Source organism: Phasianus colchicus, chromosome 2, assembly GCF_987193195.1.
Source record: "Phasianus colchicus chromosome 2, bPhaCol1.hap1.1, whole genome shotgun sequence".
NCBI lineage: Eukaryota > Metazoa > Chordata > Aves > Galliformes > Phasianidae > Phasianus > Phasianus colchicus.
The window spans coordinates 41,641,048-41,659,114 of record NC_143437.1 but is presented as its reverse complement, the minus strand read 5'-3'; the positions used below and the strand labels follow the sequence as shown (position 1 = coordinate 41,659,114).

At 45.7% G+C, this 18,067-nt stretch overlaps 2 protein-coding genes across 3 annotated transcripts; one reads left to right on the top strand and one right to left on the bottom strand.

Moving 5' to 3' along the window:
* Window positions 1-9,869, top strand: LOC116242498 (sulfotransferase 6B1-like). 2 transcript variants are annotated; one of them, XM_090135473.1, is made up of 8 exons: window positions 1-380; window positions 2,790-2,939; window positions 4,523-4,668; window positions 5,094-5,183; window positions 5,856-5,982; window positions 6,397-6,491; window positions 6,854-7,010; window positions 8,643-9,869. In XM_090135473.1, the coding sequence occupies exons 1-8, from the start codon at window positions 248-250 to the stop codon at window positions 8,771-8,773; spliced, it is 1,029 nt and encodes a 342-aa protein (XP_089991599.1). In that variant the 5' UTR covers window positions 1-247; the 3' UTR covers window positions 8,774-9,869. The 2 variants fall into 2 exon arrangements, with proteins under 2 accessions (XP_089991599.1, XP_031469135.2); XM_031613275.2 differs by lacking the exon at window positions 1-380 and having other exon boundaries at window positions 2,174-2,939.
* Window positions 9,870-9,889: 20 nt separating this feature from the next.
* LOC116242479 (uncharacterized) lies at window positions 9,890-16,188 on the bottom strand. Its single transcript, XM_090136119.1, has 10 exons — window positions 16,093-16,188; window positions 15,491-15,780; window positions 14,907-14,988; window positions 14,209-14,808; window positions 13,685-13,837; window positions 13,259-13,564; window positions 11,892-12,101; window positions 11,164-11,390; window positions 10,434-10,847; window positions 9,890-10,142 (listed from the first exon to the last, which is right to left on the bottom strand). Exons 1-8 carry the CDS (start codon window positions 16,186-16,188, stop codon window positions 11,169-11,171), a joined length of 1,959 nt encoding a protein of 652 aa, XP_089992245.1. The 3' UTR covers window positions 9,890-10,142; window positions 10,434-10,847; window positions 11,164-11,168.
* Between the last annotated feature and the right edge of the window lie 1,879 nt (window positions 16,189-18,067).

Sequence of the window (18,067 nt, the reverse complement as noted above, 5' to 3'; positions counted from 1 at the left end):
CATGGGATTTAGTCTTGGAGGGTAAAGGGATCCAGGAAGGCTGGTTGCTCCTCAAGAAGGAAGTCTTAAAGGCACAGGAACTAACTAACAGGCTAACTAACTAACAGGTTAAATCCCTGAGCCACAAGATGAGCTGCTGGGAAAGAAGACAGGTGTGGATAAACAGGGAGCTTTTCCTGAGGCTCCAGGAGAAAAGGAGAATCTACCTCCTGGAAGAAAGGACAGGCAACTTGGAGAGAGTACAGAGATGTTGTTAGGATGTGCAGGGAGAAAATTAGAAAGGCAAAAGCCCAGCTTGAACTCCTCTCTTACCTATAAATTGGAGCAAGACTCCTTCAACATGGTCTCCTGGGGAAGCTGGCAGCCCATGGCTTGGAAAGGTACACTCTCTTCTGGGTAAGGAGCTGTCTAGAAGGCCAGGTTCAGTGTGGTGGTGAATGGAGTTAAATTCAGCTGGCAGCCGGTCATGAGTTGTTTTCTGCAGGGGTTAGTGCTGAGGCCTGTCCTCTTCAATATCTTTATTGATGACCTGGATGAGGGCACTGACTGTACCCTCAGTAAGTTTGCAGATTACACCAAGTTGGCTGGAAATGTCAATCTGCACGAGGGTAGCGAGGTCCTATAGACGAATCTGGACAGGCTGGATTGCTGGGCTGGAACAAAAGGGGTGAAGTTCAACAAGACCAAGTGCCAGGTCTTGCTCTTTGGCCACAAGAATACCAGGCAATGATACAAGCTTGGGGCAGAGTGGCTGGAAGACTGTGTAGCAGAAATGGAACAGGAGGCATTGATTGAAGCTCAGCTGAATATCATCCAGCAGTGTGCCCAGGTGACCAAGAAGGCCAGTGGCATCCTGGCTTGTATCGGAAATAGTGTTGCTAGCAGGATAAGGGAAGTAATTGTCCCCCTGTATTCAGCTCTGGTGAGGCCGCACCTCGAGTACTGTGCTCAGTTTTGGGCCCCTCACTGCAAGAAAGACATGGAGACCCTGGAGCGTGTCCAGAGAAGGGCGATGACCCCTGGGGAGGCCTTTTGAGGAGCAGCTGAGGGAGCTGGGGTTGCTCAGTCTGGAGAAGAGGAGGCTCGGGGGACACCTTATCGCTCTCCATAACTACCTGAAGGGAGGTTGTAGTGAGCTGGGGGTCAGCCCCTCCTCTTGTGTGTGATAGGACTAGAGGGAATGGCCTCAAGTTGCCCCAGAGGAGATTCAGGCTGGATGTTAGGAAATACTACTTCTCTGAAAGAGTGGTCAGGTGCTGGAATGGGCCACCTAGGGTGTTGGTGGAGTCACTTTCCCTGGAGGTGTTCAAGGAATGTTTAAATGTTGTGCTGAGGGACATGGTTTTGTTATCTCTCCTGAGAGATTTCAATGGGCACTTGCTCTAGTGCTGTGCCCCCTTTGGTTTGCAGTCATGGTTGTGCACCCACCTAGTGCTTTAGTATTAAGTCCCATTCAAGTAACAACTACATCAAGGCCTAATGTGTTAGTAAGCCTGAGGAAGACTTATGTCAAGTGCAGAAGTTCACTGCATCCATCACAGATTGTAATTTGCAAATGGGCTTGAAGAATTAAAGTACTGAAAGTAGATTTGGGTTCCTAGAAGCAGTAATAAGCATCCAGAACCAGGGCATCAGCAGCAATATTTGCAGTTATATCCACTTGTTTACATGGCTGTCATTAAGTTTGTTGCAACAGTTTGTTCAAGGTCCAGCTATGTATACTGGATCACTGCAAAGTTGGGAAGACAAAGCAATATCCTTTATTGAAAATTCCTGGTTATATTCAACATTATTTTTAACATTCTGGTGGAAAAACTAGTATGTATATAATATATGATTTTAAGTTATTTAACTTCTAAATATGGAGGCCAGGGCAAAGAACTGAAAGTAGCAGAGAAAGAATTCATAAGAACTTGTGGAGATACATATTTCTCCATGTTATTACTCTTTGTATTCGGAAGAGCCATCAGCCAGGATTCAAATAACTTCCCCCCATGTAAGAACAATTTCACCCAAAGATTAAACTATGGACAGGTGTAGAAAGAAATAGAATTGATGACATACAGATGAATTTGACTAATTTAATTGTAGAACATAAGTATTTGAGTTTCACATGAAAGCAATCCTCCTGTAGGAAATGGTGAAGTAAAAGGTCTCAGATGGGATTATTTAATCATGAGAAGTATGATTTAGGTAGTACTTGTCTTTAGCTCTGAATATATCACATAAAGCAATGATGTGACAGTGACTGACTGAAGATAGAGCACCTGGAAGAAAGTTGCATTCATTAGTGGAGTCAGTAGCAAATCAGATTAAGATCTACTATCGACATAACCACTATATGCTGGTCATTTAGTTCAGAAATCACACTGCATAGCTCAGGTGTTAAAAATATTTTAAGCAGTACTTTACAACCTTTGTAGGTCTTTCCCTTATTTCATTCAATGTTTTGAATGCTACCAATATTACTGTTGCTTCCCTAGCAGTAATGGTTTGTAGAGAACAGACTACTCTTGGTATTTTCAGACATGGCAGAGACTCCATGTCACTGCTACTTGTCTCCTGTCCTGTTATTTTGAAAGGGGATAATAGTTCAAATTGAGTTAATGAGTTATGCGTATCTTCATTTCTGAGTGAATGCCCTTTCCAGTTTCCTAACACACTGTATAAAGTTCTCTTGCACTGTGAAAAGACAGTTTGTATCTCTGCTTGAGAAAAGTTTCACGGGGTTGTAAGCATGAGCAGAAATAGGGAAAGAGTCATTGAAATTGTAGAAAATTGTTTTGCAGAGAATGAAAAGACTTCCCCAGAAGATCTGCTGTTTTCCTACAATGGTATTCTGTATCCTGCTCCACTTAGCAGTCCAGAAACTTTGGAAGCTCTGAAATCCTTTGAAACCAGGAGCAGTGATGTGATTCTAGCAGGCTATCCTAAAACAGGTGAGTGTTGCTTGCTTGATTAATAGTCAAATGCACTAGGCTGTAATCCTGGAGTATGTACCATCATTTAACACAGCAGTAATACTTGTGAAAAACTTATAGTGGCATCAGTTTCCATATGATTATATGAGATTAATTTGTAAAGCATCTTTGGAAGTCGTCTAATCTAACCTCACGTGCAAAGCTGTGGAAAGACTCGCCTCCAAATTCAGGTGTGGGTACTAAAGATTTTATCCAGAAGTTTTAAAACACTGAGGATGGAGATCTACCTCCTCTTTGGAAAACTACTGTGGAGTTCTCCCACTATAGTGTTTTGTTCTGTTTTATGTAACTTCTGTGCAGTCAGACATCCAATTGTGATTTTAACATTTTCCTATTGTCTTAGCCTATTCTCAGAAGAGTTAGCTTCGTTTTCACTATTACCTCTGATAGAGGAACACTGTAGTAATATGCGTTTCATTCACTTCAGGTCCAGATGATTTCAGCAGCTTTAAGCAGGCTCCTCCCCATATACTTAAAATCTCTTGTACTTCAGTGTATGACTGCAAATTGTATACAAGTGGTGAAATTAGCAGTGTTGGATTAATGCAGAATAATCACATTTCTTGATTTTCTAACTTTGTAATGCAATCTTGCTTGACAGTCTTGCTAATGCAAGACAGTATGTTATTACCCTACTTGCTACAAAGGCAATACAGGAACTGTTTTCTAGAAATGAAGATAGAAGAACTCTACTTTCCTATTACTTACCGCATTACAGAATACAAGTGATTCCCACGTATCTAACTGTTTGGAAAGGCATAAATGCTACTAGGATTCTGGATTTTTTTTCCTCTCCCTTCCACACAGGCATTTTGGTTTCCTTTCTGTTTGTCCTTAATCACTTCACAGAGATATCTGAACAGGTCAAATGCAGAAAGAGGAGTTGATGATATTTATAGCGTTCTTTTTGTGTGCAGTTTGTAGAGCTGCATACAAGCAAAAATGTCCAGCTATGAATTCCAGAAGATGTAAAATGAAAACTGAGACTTGGATCTTCAAACCCAGTGCGTGCTTCATATACCACCTGTGCCAGATGGCAGAAGTGAAGACAGCTGAGCCTAGCGCAAAGATAATGACATATCTTGATGGTCTTTTGATTTGGTCAATTAATCCTTCTCCTACCTTCCTGAAGCCTGGGAATGAGACCAAAATTTGTTGGCCATGAAGAAAATGAAAACTGAAGCTAGTCAGGAGGAGGGAACAGGATACTCCCAAAGGCAATGCTGTAGAAGGAGAACACCCCTATGCTGGGAGCAACACTGCTGTTATTTTCCTTAGGAGTATCCTGAGATTCTGCTTCTGTTACCTCTGAGAGATGTGATGTGTTTCTGAAATGAGCAAGGTAGCATTACACATTTGGCTGACAGTTCTGCTTCTCTTGGATCTTGACACGTCCTGATTATTACTGCCTGTATGTTGAAAGGGCAAGGTGCACTGCTTCATAGATGTGAACCAATTTGACAGGATATTCTGCCATCCAGTTGACAGGAAAAGATGTACAGCCCAGACTGGATTTGCTATTGGAGTATTTATTTTTTCAGGAACTAACTGGCTTGAACAAATGGTGAGAGAGATAGAATCAGCAGATGCTAAATATACTGAAGAAGAAATGAAAGAGAGAATAAATGCCGAAAAGGAGCTACAGATGTTTCCACGTCTGGAGTTTGGAGATCCTGGAGTATTTGAGGTGAGTAGTAACTGAAAGAATATTGGCAATACTTTTTCTACAGGTAGTAACAGTTGAAAAACAATGGCCTTATCTCAGAAGTAATAGACAGATTTAGAGCAGTAACAAATGTAAAGGTCAGCACAGCCAGCATGTCCTATTGCCCCTAGTGTTCCAGTGCAAATGCTTTAGAGGACCAGCAAGTTATGAGGATACTCAAGAGGTTCAGTCCTGGAACCAGTAGGTTTAATCTGTAAGATCTTTCTCAGGCCTGTCTCACGTGAAATGCTGTTCTGTGGCAGAGGCTAATAGAAGCCAACACCATCAGCACGTCCCTGGGATTTCCTAAGGGAAAAGATCCTTCTCTGGTTTCCTCTTTACTTATCACCCATGATTCCTGAGTAAGTTATTTTTATTCTGTCCCATTTCTCCCACTTGATTTAAAGAGGATGAAGAAGCTGCCTTCCCGAAGAATCATACTAACCCATCTGCCACCTCATCACCTGCCCCCATCTCTTCTCCAAGGGAAGGTTAAGGTGAGTCTTTTCTTTGCACCACATTGCAAAAGTATTTCCACCTCAAGTTAGTTTTCATCTGCCTGGATGAGATGGATTTTTTTGCATTTTCACCAGGCTGGTCGGTGCATAGGTGCATTTCCAACAAAGAAGAGGGAGAGTGCTATGCATTGAGGGTATGAATAAAAATGCTCTCCAAAACCAGTAGCTCTGCTGACTCAAGTATTTTCTGCCAGTGGGTTTGCAGCTGGATGCTACTGCTCCTAAGATCTCAGAAACAAATTTCCAAATCTGTATCAGGAAACCGAGCATGGCAAGTACTTATTCCACCTACTTTAACTTGCCTCTAAGATATGGATACCTGTGGAAAGCCCAGGAGGGGCTCAGACTAAGATGATCAGATGATCTTTGATGAGAACTGCTGCAGAGAAAAGCATGGGTTCACCCACAGCTTGATTGTGTGTCTCCTGGTGTGGAGACCTTGAGCTCATTTCTTTGTATCTGAGCTAGTTCAAAGCCGAGTCCTAAGGGTATCACTAAAAAGCTATTTCTTTTTATCTTTAAGCACACAAGTTGTCTGCAAAGGCTCTCATTTCTTATTAAACAAGAGGAATCAGACTGTCCTATCAATGCGTGGTGTGTGGTTGTGAACATGTGATGTGCTGAGAAGACACATATGTTTTCTTCCTGCAGATCCTTCTGCTGGTTCGGAATCCCAAAGACACGGCTGTCTCCTATTACCACTTTTACAACAACATGCCAGTGCTGCCCTCCTTTGCTACCTGGGATGAGTACTTCGCAGCTTTCATGAATGGGAAATGTACTTTACCTTGCATCCTCTGGAATTCCTCTCCACCTGAGGGGCATGCATAAATCCCTGCACTTGGGAATCCTATTCCAACATACTTTCCCAAGACAATCTCAGGACGATAGGATAGATTCATGTTATGGCTGAAAAGGGGTATACCAGAGAATTTGAATTTCTTTTGTGTCTGATTCAGAATGGTAAGATTGTAACAAAGACTGAGCCTTTCCATTCTTTCAATAAAGCTGGAGGTTCAGTGCTATCTAGTGGCCATAGCTGGAGGATCCTTCATTGACCTCAACAAATGTTACCTAGTCCGCATTTCCCCATCCTGGTGTAATGCTTAGATAGCTATCTAGGCTGACTTGTCTGAGTCAGCCTGTTTTGGTGGCTATCCTGCACAGATATGCCTCTTTTCTTTATCTGCAGTGGCCTGGGGGTCCTACTTTGACCACTTAATGGAATGGAACAGACACATTGACCACGAGAGGATGATGATGATTAGCTATGAGGAACTGAAAGAGGTGTGGCATCTAAGACAACTCTACTTCATGGGCATGCTGTGCAACTTTCCTGAAATGTGTAGGGAGTATGGGGAAGAAAAACTATCGGATCAATCCTGTCTGAGCCTGTAGAAGAGCATAGTTTTCTGCTCTTCATGCCCCTGAGGAGGCCCATGAAAGGTTTGCTCATGTGTGGAAGGAATCATATCTGAATCAGTTGCTTTTGGGAGAGAAGAAAAGGCCTTGAACCTGAGGCCACCAGGAGAGATTTCTCCCTCTGTGAATGCTTTCAGACACTGTGGGAGGAAGTTTTTCTCTGCTAGCTTTATAAGCTAGCCACAAAGTCTTTTGACTTCATCTCTTTGCAATGTTCCTTTATTTAGAACCCGGTACTGGGAATGAAGAAGATTGCTGCTTTCTTTGGATTCTCTCTGAGTGAGGAAGAGTTTTCCAGAATTGCCAAGAAGACCAGTTTCCAAGCTATGAAGGAGAAGTCCAAGGAAACCCATGGTAAATTTGGGGACATCCTCTTCCGTAAGGGTAAGTCTTTGCAAATGGAGGATCTCTCCTAACGTCACCTTCTGAGTGGTCACTTAGCCATGAGTTTGCTGGGCTGGTTGGGAAGGGCAGATGTGGATGAGGTATCTCCTGTGGCATCTTGTACAATATGATTCCGCCACTGACAGGATTTTGGGTCACTTGTGAGCAGTGTAGTGAAGTGAATCAGTTATCCACACTTAAGGCTCTCAACCATCGCTTCCATGTTGCTCTCTTTCCCTGTGGCAACAATGCTAGTTAGTTAGGTAAGTGAGATGTTCAGGTGGAGGCTAACTATGGAGTAGGTTATGTCAACAATTATGCACCAAATCTGCTTGGGTCCAGTGGTTCCTCTTTATGGATAGATGTTGGTGTTGCCTTTGCTTATGATTTGTGAGAAAAGACTGATTGTGGATCTGGAGAGTAAGAAGAACAGGTTGGTATGATGTGTGGAGAAAGAACCCCTGACCATTTCTATCTTCGGAGTAGAGCTGCAAGCAGCCTTTTAGACTTTTCTGACTGTATGTGTCACCTCACAAAAATCCTTTTTTGGAGAAGCTGTGATAATGTGGCAAGGATCTCTTGAACCTCACGTTCACTGCTCTGTTGGCCTCCTGGGCATCATACTACATTCTGAGTGAGAGCTGAGAAATAGTCTCAATATGATTTCTCTCACTGAACGGGCCAGTGGTGGTTGTGGGGATATTTACTCAGATGTAAGGCCAGGGCTGGAGCTCGGGCAGCCCAGCTGCTCCCCACTGCTCAAGAGTCTCTGATTTCTGACTGCTGTGGGCATGGGCTTGCTTTTGCCCCTTTCCTCTTCACGGTCTACTCTACTGCTCCAAATAACTTGCTCCTTCAGAGGGAGGCATTTGCAAATGAGCTCTCCCTTTGTGACAAAAGCAGGTAAACACTGAAGAAACACGGATGAAACCACTTTGGAAAACCTCTCTGGCAGTCTGGCACCAATGCTCACTTTTTATCTTATCTTTGTGTCATGGAGTTAACTAGATCAATCTATGCCCATGACAGGGGGGCAGTAGGCCCCTGGGAAGGGAAAGGGAAAAGGGATAGGAAGATCGGAGCTGGGCTCAAGGAAGGAAGAAAAAAAACAGTGGCAACGATGAAGGAAAACTTATTTTACTAACTATGATATTGGGATGCAGGATAACACAATATAATACAATCTAATTGAAACTGAGACTAATAAATCAAATAAAATAGATGAGAGAGTTCCTGAGACTGAGTCAAATCTGAAAAGCTTGGAACGGCTAGGAAAGCACCCTCCAGCACCCACTGCAAGGCAGTAAGAGACCGCCCCACCCAGAAGGGCCAGATCCCATGACTTCTGTGATGTATAGGGATAGGTACTTGGAATTGGAGCATTAACACTTTAACTCCCAATGCACTACATGATGTTATGATGTGGAATACTGAAAAAAAAAAAAAAAAAAACCCATAAAACCATGACATTTTGCTACTTTGCCTCTTCTAGGCAATCAGGCCTCTCAGAGACATAAATCAGACTTATCCAATCTCACATGTGCCGTGAGTCGGCCCTACCGCTGCCTATGTACTGCCCTCTTTCAGGAGCAGCCACCTTCAATCCTTGTTACTTCTTGTTGTTGCACACAGGGGTTGTTGGAAGCTGGAGAGAACTCTTCTCTGAAGTTCAGAATGAAGAAATGGACCAAAAATTTGAAGAATGCATAGGGGGAACAATTCTGGCAACGAAGATTAAATATGATGTATACTGCAGGACCTGAAAATGAGCAGAGGATCAGTACTGCAGAAAGTGGTTCCCCAAAGATGGTCAGTTGCCATGAGAAAAGAAACTCCTCAGCTATTGGGCTTGTATCTCTAAGTGTTTGGGCTATGATTCTTAGACTTGTGCTGGTCCTGGGCCCTTGCTTGATGTAACCAAATAAAATGTTTGCATTCTTTCAGTAAGCCCCCAATATCCTTACGGAACAGAGATGGAGCACAGGCATTGTAAGTCCAGGGCAGAGTGTGGTTCCTCTGCTCCTCTCTTTTTAGCCCCCTTTGACACTTTCAAACCCATTTATTTCATCATGTAACCTCACAAGCAGGCTGAGCAAATCATCTGCCTGCTTGCGCTTCATACAGCTCTCCTCACTGCTGTCACAGGATGCAAATGAAAGGCTCAGGAACTCTGTGCAGAGGACTGAACAGCCACCATGTGTCTGCCTTGGAATTCAGTCTGCGTTTCTGCATGCTTTCTGATTTGTTCAGGTGCCCTGACTCTCTATGGCGTGGGTCTCGCGAGTGGGGTCTCTACTCTGGGAGGATGAGAATTCTGGACTTAGAGGATAATGACCCCGTACATAGTGGGTGATAATCACCCACTGAATTTACCTCTCTAGCCTGCAGGATGCTCACCTCCCTGCAGGCTAGAGAGGTAACCAACTGGCACGCCAACTGCCACATCATGCCCCGTGTACAGGTAATGCTTGCTTGTGCTATTTACAGGCTGCCTCTGTACGTGCAGGGAGATTACCTGTCCCTTCTGGCTCTGCCTACACTGCATCAGAAACACTTCGAGTCAGGGGCTGGCCAGTGTTGTGGTCGCTATCTATCTTAGTGCCACCTTAGGCCTTGAATGTAACCAGGACTGTGCTCATTATATGCTGGAAGGCGGCCTTGAGTGTAACGGCCGGGCAAGAAGAGGAAGGTGGTGGGCTGGAAACAAACTGTCACAAGGAGCCACCAAGGAGAGGAGCTACGCTCAGCCTCACTCTCAAGCAAAAGTCTCCTTGGGACTGTGGCTGAGGCAGAAATTGGAACAAACGGCAACCAAGAAAGCAATTACTAAAACTAAGGAATTATCAGTTATCCTAAAAATGAGGTTTTGGAACCCTGAAATGAGACTCTGCATCTTTCAGATGAAACCTTGAACCATCAGCATGGAGGGTTGTGGCTTAAAAATGAGTAAACCCCTTTCACAATATGTATTATATGTATTTATTTCAGTTCTAAAAGTTTTGCTTAAAGCATTGTTGTATGACTCTGTTGCCTTGAACGTGGCATCCGAGACTTCATTCATTTTTGTGGAAGATCCTTCTTGAGTGTTCTGAGGAGAAGTCCCAGCAGGCCTGACTTCATGTTCACCAGTGACTGGGAGAGGAAACACGAGGGCTGATGTTAGTTGAACGGCAGATGGAGCGCAAAGACTCAATGGAAAACTATAGGGCGCGATAGGAGAGTGCAAAGATCTGGAGAGATTTGAGGCCACCAGCAGGGAAACAAAGGAAGACAGGAACGCAGACAAAGCAAGATTTTTCATGCTTGACTATCGGGCCGCTAGCTTTCTGAAAGTGGCAAAGGAAATTCCATAGCCTACAGATGGGGAATAATCCCACCTCTGAAAGACCTGGCCACTGAAGAACAGAACGTAAAGCTGCTTACATGTAGGTCCTCCTCTCTGTTTTCTCTTGGTGTTGCCCAGAGTCATTGGCCTCACGATGGAGAAATTTCTTTGTGGGTCATCCTGAGGCCTTTGTCCTTGGTTTCTGCTGGCCTCTCATTAGTTTTGCGAAAAAAGCAGAAGCGTGCGGGAACTGCTGTTGCTCACGTTGTCACAGGTCTTACGCTACATTAGCAGGCCAGTAGGATCGTGGATTTAGGGAAGTAGGCATCTGAGTTTCTTAGCCAGATGCTCTGCTTCTCACGCTTCCAGACTGTGCTGTATTTATAGGCCTTCTCCCACAAGGTCGTAGGACTATTTCTCTCCTCCCAGTGAAAACTCAAATTGAAGAAGCGCCGTCATGAGTGAGACTGAATGGATTACTTCTGTCTCATAGTAATAATAATTCTTTCCTACTAGAGGTAAGGAAAGGGGAGAAGATTACTGATAATTCTTGCATGAAAACTAACTAATTTTTTTCTGTAACTTCAAAGTCAGAAAGGGAAAAGAAAACAGTCCTCAAGAATAGAAGGGATCAAAGCGTGCTCTTGGGAGAAGAATTCTGTCTTGAACGGGCATCCATCACGTGGACTGGAACCAAGACAAGGATGTTGGGTAGAAGAGCCGTGACAAGAGGAGGTATATTGTATTACTTGAAGGAAACCAACCAACCAAACAAATGACAACAACCACCACCACCACCAAGGAAAGGAAGAAAATGTTTTCACTTACTTGTCTTATTTATTTGCAAGGCTTCTTCTAATGTCCTCACCCACCAGGAACAGTTTTTCTGAGAGGTCTAGCTCTGCCTGCCAGTGTGCTATTTGCCGCAAGCTCTCCTGATGCATGCTTTGAGCTCTCTCCATTTCTGATGTCAGAGCTGCAATTCTCTGCCTCTGTTGCCTTCTAAACATTGCCTCTTTGGCATTGATCTCCTCTAGCCTGCTTTGAGAGGCTGCCTGCATCAGAAGAAGACAGTGCAACTTGAAGAAACAGGAAGAGGCAGACAGTGCCACATCCATGTGCCCTTGCAGCCAGTACCCATATCCAATGGAAACAAGATAGCCCTGCTCAGTGAAGGAGCCGTGCTTCATCCCTACCATCACCACTCAGGAAAGAAGTAAGAAATGACTAAGTGTCTTTCCGTTACTTTTACCTCAGAAAGAAACATACCTGCTCTTTCTGCTGTTTTAATGTGACAGCTAGTATTGAACCACCTCCAACTCTGTAAGGAAGGGGATGAGGAAAAGGCTGCCTATTTTTTACACACCAAGATCACACAACACACACAGAGGCACTTTCACACATCTCTCTTCAGCTCTCCAGCTTCCCTGCAAGGAAGCCAGAGGCACTGAACTAACAATAAGAGCTAAACGTCTAACAGAAAATTCCTAAAAGCAATGAGCACAGCGACAAATCAACGTGGTGTGGATACAGATAGAAACGGCGCATCAATTTACCGGGAAAAAGAGGCTGGGCTCTTGCTTCTGCCCCATTTCTTCTGGGGCTCTTTCTTCATGCCACCTTCCAGTCTCTGAGAATGGGCTGCAGCCCGCTGCAGTGGCCTGTGGGCGATGTTGGTGAACCAGGTCTTGCAGCGCCCGATTTGTCATTTCTAGCTGCAGTGAGTTTTGCCGTTCCATCTCCAGCTGTATGGAAAGTTCAAACACCTGTATGCAGTGGAAAAAAACAATCTCCCTTAATCAGAGCGCGCTAAAATTCCCCAGAATGTGGGGAACTCATTTAGATGTGTGTGTTGATGGAGTCCCTAGTGTAATGCACTGAGGCAGTAAATTTTGCCAAAGAAAAGAGGTGCGTTTTTTTCTAAAGCAAGTGTGACTTTCTAATCTTTGCTGAGAAGACTGCAGCAGTCTTGACCCTTCTTTCCAGAATGGCTCCAAGGCAAAGTCACTTGACTCCTTCAACAGAATTACGCAACTCCCATGCCTGTGAAGCAATGCTCCCTCCACAGACCTCCCCAGAGACGGCTAGTAGGAAAGGTACAGGATGGGTTGCGTCCCAGCAGCAGTCAGTGCGAGTGGTTTTCATGGTACCTATCTCCTGAGCTCCAGGGGAGGAAAACAGCAGACGCTGATATTTTCATTCTGAATTACGGTGGCACCAGCAGGCAGTGGACAAGAAGAGCGGTCCTGTTCTCTGCTGGTGCTTTCATCGCAAACCAGGCTGGCCCCTTTCCTTTTCATTTGCACACTCCTCTGCTAATGGCCTCCCAGTGTGGAGGGAAAGTGCAAGAGGATACTTTTGTTTCTCACGAATGCCACTAACTAAGATGTCATTTTGGTGCTGAGATTGAGAGAACTTGCAAACAGCGCAGCTGAACTTTGAGACACTTTATGGGGGCATCCCTTGTTGTGTCACAGTACCGCCACATCAGGAGGGGCATCAGAACAGCAGCGAGTCTCGAAGGAGGACAAGCTGCTGCGCTCTTCCTTCCCTGGATGCTGCTCCCAAGCCACTGCTTTGCCCCGCAGCCTGAAAATGAGCTCCCCGAGAAGCTGCTTGTGTTCTGTGAAGTGAAAGGGGAGGAGGCAAGGAGAGTAATGTACTCTAGGGACTGAGTAAGAGCTTCCACTGCCCCTTTGCAGCAAGGCATTGCCTCTCACTTGTGGCTGAAAGCAGATGGCTTTGTTGATGTTTCAGATCAGATCATGCTGTGATCAGGAAAACCATCATTAACAATGACGTGTCTTTTACTGCTTTCAGATAAACGTGTCCTGCACTTGTTTTCAGATTATTTCTTCTCTTGCACTATTTAGGAGAAAAGAACAGCTTAACCTACGCCAACATGTTCACAGGCATTGCATACCTTGACATTGGCCTTGTCCAAGCTTTCCTTCAGTATCAAGATGTCGTTTTGCAGGTTACGGCAGTGATTTTCAGAACGCTTCAGAGACGTTTCTGAAACCGACTGCTTTCTGAAACTGTCGGCAAGTTTCTCTTGCATTTTTTCTTCACGCCTCTTTTCAATCCACGCTGCTATTTTATAATCCTCCAATACAACCTCTAAGCGCTGCTTGAGAACAGCCTCCTTCACTCGCAGCTCCTCATTTGCCCTTTTTTGCACCAGCAACTTTGAGTACTCCAACTCCAGCCGTGCAGAAAGGTCACACACCTGTATGCAGTGGAAAAACAACTGTGTCCTATGTTTGTTCTCAGCTTATTTCTTCTCTTTCACTCGTTGGAGGAAATGAACAGCTTCGCCCCTATTAACGTGTTCACAGATGTTGCATACCTTGGCATTAGCCTTGTCCACATCCTCTTGCAACTTGGAGTTTTCTTTCTTCAGTGAGTCATGTAAGTCGGCAGAAGTTTTCAGGGATGCTTCTGTGACGTGCTGCTTTCCAACAGCCTCAGCAAGTTCTTGTTGGAGCTGTCCGACTGTTCTCTAGAGGAAACAATGGCGCAGGAGTGTGAAGCAACAGGTAAAAAACTAAAGCCTGCGTTTTTATTTTTGCTTATCAGTTCCGATACTTAGATCATATTTCTGAGTGAACCGCAAAGGGAAGAAAAGTGGTAGAGGAGAATCGCCCGACCCTCACTGGGGTGCAGAGCTGCAATTCGCCACTTGCCAAATGGCAGCAGAAAGGGAACTAAACAGAGGCAACCCAAGGGAGGGCCTTCCAGGCAGGTAGCTCATAGCTGGTAAATTCTAGGAGCGCCAGATGACTTTGGGAGCTGCTCTACTTCAGTGTCCGCCTGACCTTTTCTTTCACTCTGTCTGTTTTGCGTTTAAAGAACATCACTCGCTGCTCTTACCTGGTTGGTGTTCTGAGCATCTTCCAGCTGCTGACACAGTGAAAGGTTTTCACGTTGGAGCTGGGCCACTTGTTCCTGCAGAACTTCCCACTCTGCAGTTTTTTTTGCAAGGTGTGAAGCATGACGTTTCTCTGCCTGCCTCTGGGCCTGGAAAAATGCTTTTTCTCTTGCTTCTAAAAGCAATGTCTTTTCCTCAAGCATTTCTTCCCATTGCTCCAGTTGTCTCTTTTGCCTGTGAGCTCTCCTATTGGATTTCTTTTGCTGCTGAGGCAAGGTCTTCTTGCTCTTTGGCAACTCAGGGATGTTCCCAGAGAGGTTTTCTACGCAGGAGGGCTCAAATTGTTTCTTAAATCCCTGCTCAGCATCGTTTGCTGAGCTTGAGTGACTTTCAAACGTCTTGGTGAGACTGAGAGGGGCAGAAGTTTCCACTGCTACTCCATCTATGTCGGAGAGACGGAGCGGGGCAGAAGTTTCCACTGCTACTCCATCTATGTCGGAGAGACGGAGCGGGGCAGAAGTTTCCACTGCTGCTCCATCGATGTTGGAGAGATGGAGCGGGGCAGAAGTTGCCGCTGCTACTCCATCTGCACTGCCCTCTGCCTGTTCAAAGTTAAAGAATAGAAATTGTCAACATTTAAGGAAATCGGCTCAAAAGAGGAGGCAATGGCAAGCATTTTATAAAACCAGAAGACTGTCACCTGCTTGACTTCATATTCCAAAGGGCCTTCTCCCTGGCTTTCCTGCTCTGTGCAGTCCATGGGCTGCACGCGAGCACTGCACCTAGAAAAGACAGAAGGCACATTCAGTTGCGCACACTGCCTATCGCACTCCTAATGGCCCTTTCTTGGCCAGCTGTTCCAGACTGACAGCAAACTGGGAGAGAGCAGCACACACTTGCTAGTACATACTTAAATGTTGTTTTCCTGTATGCTACGGTATATCAGCAAGATCTTCTTCAAAGCAAGACTGCTATGAAGGACACAGCACGCTTTATCCCAAGGGTGCTGACAGCCCACAGTAGCCCCAGGCAGCCTTTCTTCCTGCTTCCAGTTGATACTGGCCAATGGAGGCAGGAGATGGAGGGGGTGACCGGAGGGGAAGAAATGATGTCTAGCACGGGTGTCCTGTCATTCTGGGAGGTATATATGCACAGGATGGGCTACGTGCAGGGAGGCCGAATTTGCCTGTGGGCTGAGCTGCCATCATCAGGACATGTGCTGATTTTGCCAGGCTTTTAAGCACACCTATGTGCCCTAGAGAACAGAAATTAGCAGGCACAGACCTTCTCTGTGTCTTCCTTAATCTCCAGAAAAACTTTCGAATCTTCTCCATGATCTGTCGGGACTGGGCACTACCACCAGTGCCAACACTGCCAGTACCAATACCAGCACCAGCACCAGCACCTGCACCTGCACCTGCAGACACTGTGCTTGTGGGGGCTGTGCTTGTGGGGCCCCAGTTCTGCTGAGCGCTTTCTGACATCACAAAAGGTTTAGTGACTCTTGATGATGTGAAGTGACACGTGGTGCCAGTTGCCAGGGCTAGCAGTACCAATGTTCCCTTTGTAAGGCCCTTGGGGCAGAGGGAAGGGCACATGTGTTCATAAAAGTATGCATTACCAAGGCAAAGTGGCCAAAGGAAGCAACCCCTTGCATACCTCCAGGAGTACAGGATGCCCAAGTTTGCTGCTCCAAATCTCTTGTATTGCTGTCACACAGAGCCCCTCCGTTCCCTGAAGTGTGTCTTCATGTCTTCTCTACTATCCTGGCTGCAAGCACTGAGTCGCCCTTATCAGTTCACAGGCACATCTCTTTCAGTCCTTTCCACAGCATTCCACCATCCTCCCTTTCCCCTTTACAGATGGCTGGAGTCCCTTAAGCATACCTTCCGGGCATGCTTACGTCCTTTCTGCTCCCTCCTAGAGCTGCTGGCATAGCCTCTGCTCCCTCCCAGTATGCTCACGTGCCTTCCACTTCCCATGGCCAAGCTCATCTCTCTCCTTGTCGCATGCTCTCCCCTCTGTGTTTCCATAGCCCAGTGCTCACCTCTCCTCTATTGCCCTCCCACTGCTCTTGTGGATCCCCTGGTCCCCTCCGGGCATGCACTGAGCCTCCCCTTTTCCCACTGGCAAAGCCAAGACCCCTCAGTGCTCATCCTCCAAATGGGGATTTGGACTGAAAGAGGGCACTCTGAATCCTGAAATGACTCTCTGGGTTTTACGCATGAGGTTTTGGACCCTGAAGTGAGACTTGGCATTTTTCAAATGAAGCTCTGAACCCTCCGCATGGGGGGTTATGGCTTAAAATTGAGGCGGTGGGGCACGGAATGAGGCTGTAAGCCCTGAAAACGGATAGGGATCTGGAGTGAAAAAGGAGATGATGGAGCATGCAATGAAGCTCTGGGCTCCCTGGCTGTCCAGATCTGGAAGAATTTCCTCACATTATGAGCATATACACCATTTTGCTGGTGTGCTGGCAATGGCATTTCCCCCTTACACCCTGAAAACATCTGTACTTTTTGTAACACATTGCTTCCCTTTTGAGAAGGAATAGACCAAGAGTAAAATTTTTTGAATACAATGCAGAGAAGTGCAATCTTTCTTCACTGTGGGGACACCAGGACACATCAGGGAGCTGGTAAAGGCAATGCCCCTGCAGAAAAGAGCAAAGAGCCATTCTCAGGAAAGAGAAAGGCAGTGTCATGCACAACACGGGAGCGGGGACTCTATCTGGGAAGGAAGCAGCAGCATGGTGCAATGTATATTCTGAAAAGTACTACACCCCGAGGGAACGATGTACTCCCAGAACAAACAGTTCCATTCCAGCTCTGCTATTTCTGCCCAGTTTTATCAATGGGTGGCATGAAACAGCCTGAAACGTTGTCATGGACTTATCTGTAAAACTTCGTCCGTGGCAGGGCACACGGGCCTGAAGAGGAAAAAAAAAAAAAAAAAGAGAGGAGATAAATTAGTTGTTAATCGTTTTCTTCCGCCCAGCCTGGGTCCGTGACTATTGAGTGATTCACAGGCTGGCGCCTCTGTAGAGGCACTAAAGGTGGGGACGGGACGGGAAGTGTAGGGAGACAGCAGATGAGTCTGAAAAAAAAAAAAAAAAAGGCGGCAACGAACTGAAGAGGAACGTTTATTTACTAAATCCAACAAAATCAAACAAAATGAGAGAGAGCCCAAAGCCTAAGTCTGTGTAGCGCAGACGGAGCCACGTGCTTCTCCGCCACGAAAACCGAGACTCCGCAAGACGGGCACACGCTGCCCTCCTGCAGGACCTCCACCCTCTTCCTCTGCCCGGGGAGTTCTCTCGCGAATGCCACTCCTTCCCCCCACCCCCATCCGAGAACTAAAACGCCCAGAAAAGGCAGTCCACAGAACCACAGCATTAACCCTTTAACTCCCACTGCTTTATATGATATTATGATGTGGAAAACCTACAACAAAAATCACAAAACCATGACAAGGGGTACCTGCTGTGGGCAGGTTCAACAAAGCAAAGTGCAAGATTTTGCACTTGGGTTGTGTTAATCTCAGGTATGTAAACAAACGGGGAGAATTCGTTGAGAGTAGCCATGTTGTGAAGGACTAAGGGGTCCTGGTTGATGAAAAACTTCTCATGAGTCAGCAGTGTGTGCTTGCAGCCCAGAAGGCCAACGGTATCCTGGGTTTCATCAGAAGAAGGTGGCCAGCAGGATGAAGGAGGTGATTGTCCCTTTCTACTCTGCCCTCGTGAGAACCTATCTGGAGTACTGCATCCAAGTCTGGGGCTCCCAGCACAGGAAGAATGTAGAGTTGTTGGTGAGGGTTCAGAGGAGTGCCATGCACATGATGAAATGGCCTGAGCACCTCTTC

Coding starts and splice junctions, on each gene's coding strand:
- LOC116242498 (XM_090135473.1), top strand. CDS start 248: ATGTTGTTAGGATGTGCAGGGAGAAAATTAGAAAGGCAAAAGCCCAGC. Junction 4,669..5,093: donor GAGATCCTGGAGTATTTGAG/GTGAGTAGTAAC, acceptor CTTGATTTAAAG/AGGATGAAGAAGCTGCCTTC. Junction 6,492..6,853: donor GCTATGAGGAACTGAAAGAG/GTGTGGCATCTA, acceptor TCCTTTATTTAG/AACCCGGTACTGGGAATGAA.
- LOC116242479 (XM_090136119.1), bottom strand. CDS start 16,188: ATGGGAAGTGGAAGGCACGTGAGCATACTGGGAGGGAGCAGAGGCTAT. Junction 14,989..15,490: donor TTAAGGAAGACACAGAGAAG/GTCTGTGCCTGC, acceptor TGTCTTTTCTAG/GTGCAGTGCTCGCGTGCAGC. Junction 13,565..13,684: donor TGGACAAGGCTAATGCCAAG/GTATGCAACATC, acceptor CACTGCATACAG/GTGTGTGACCTTTCTGCACG.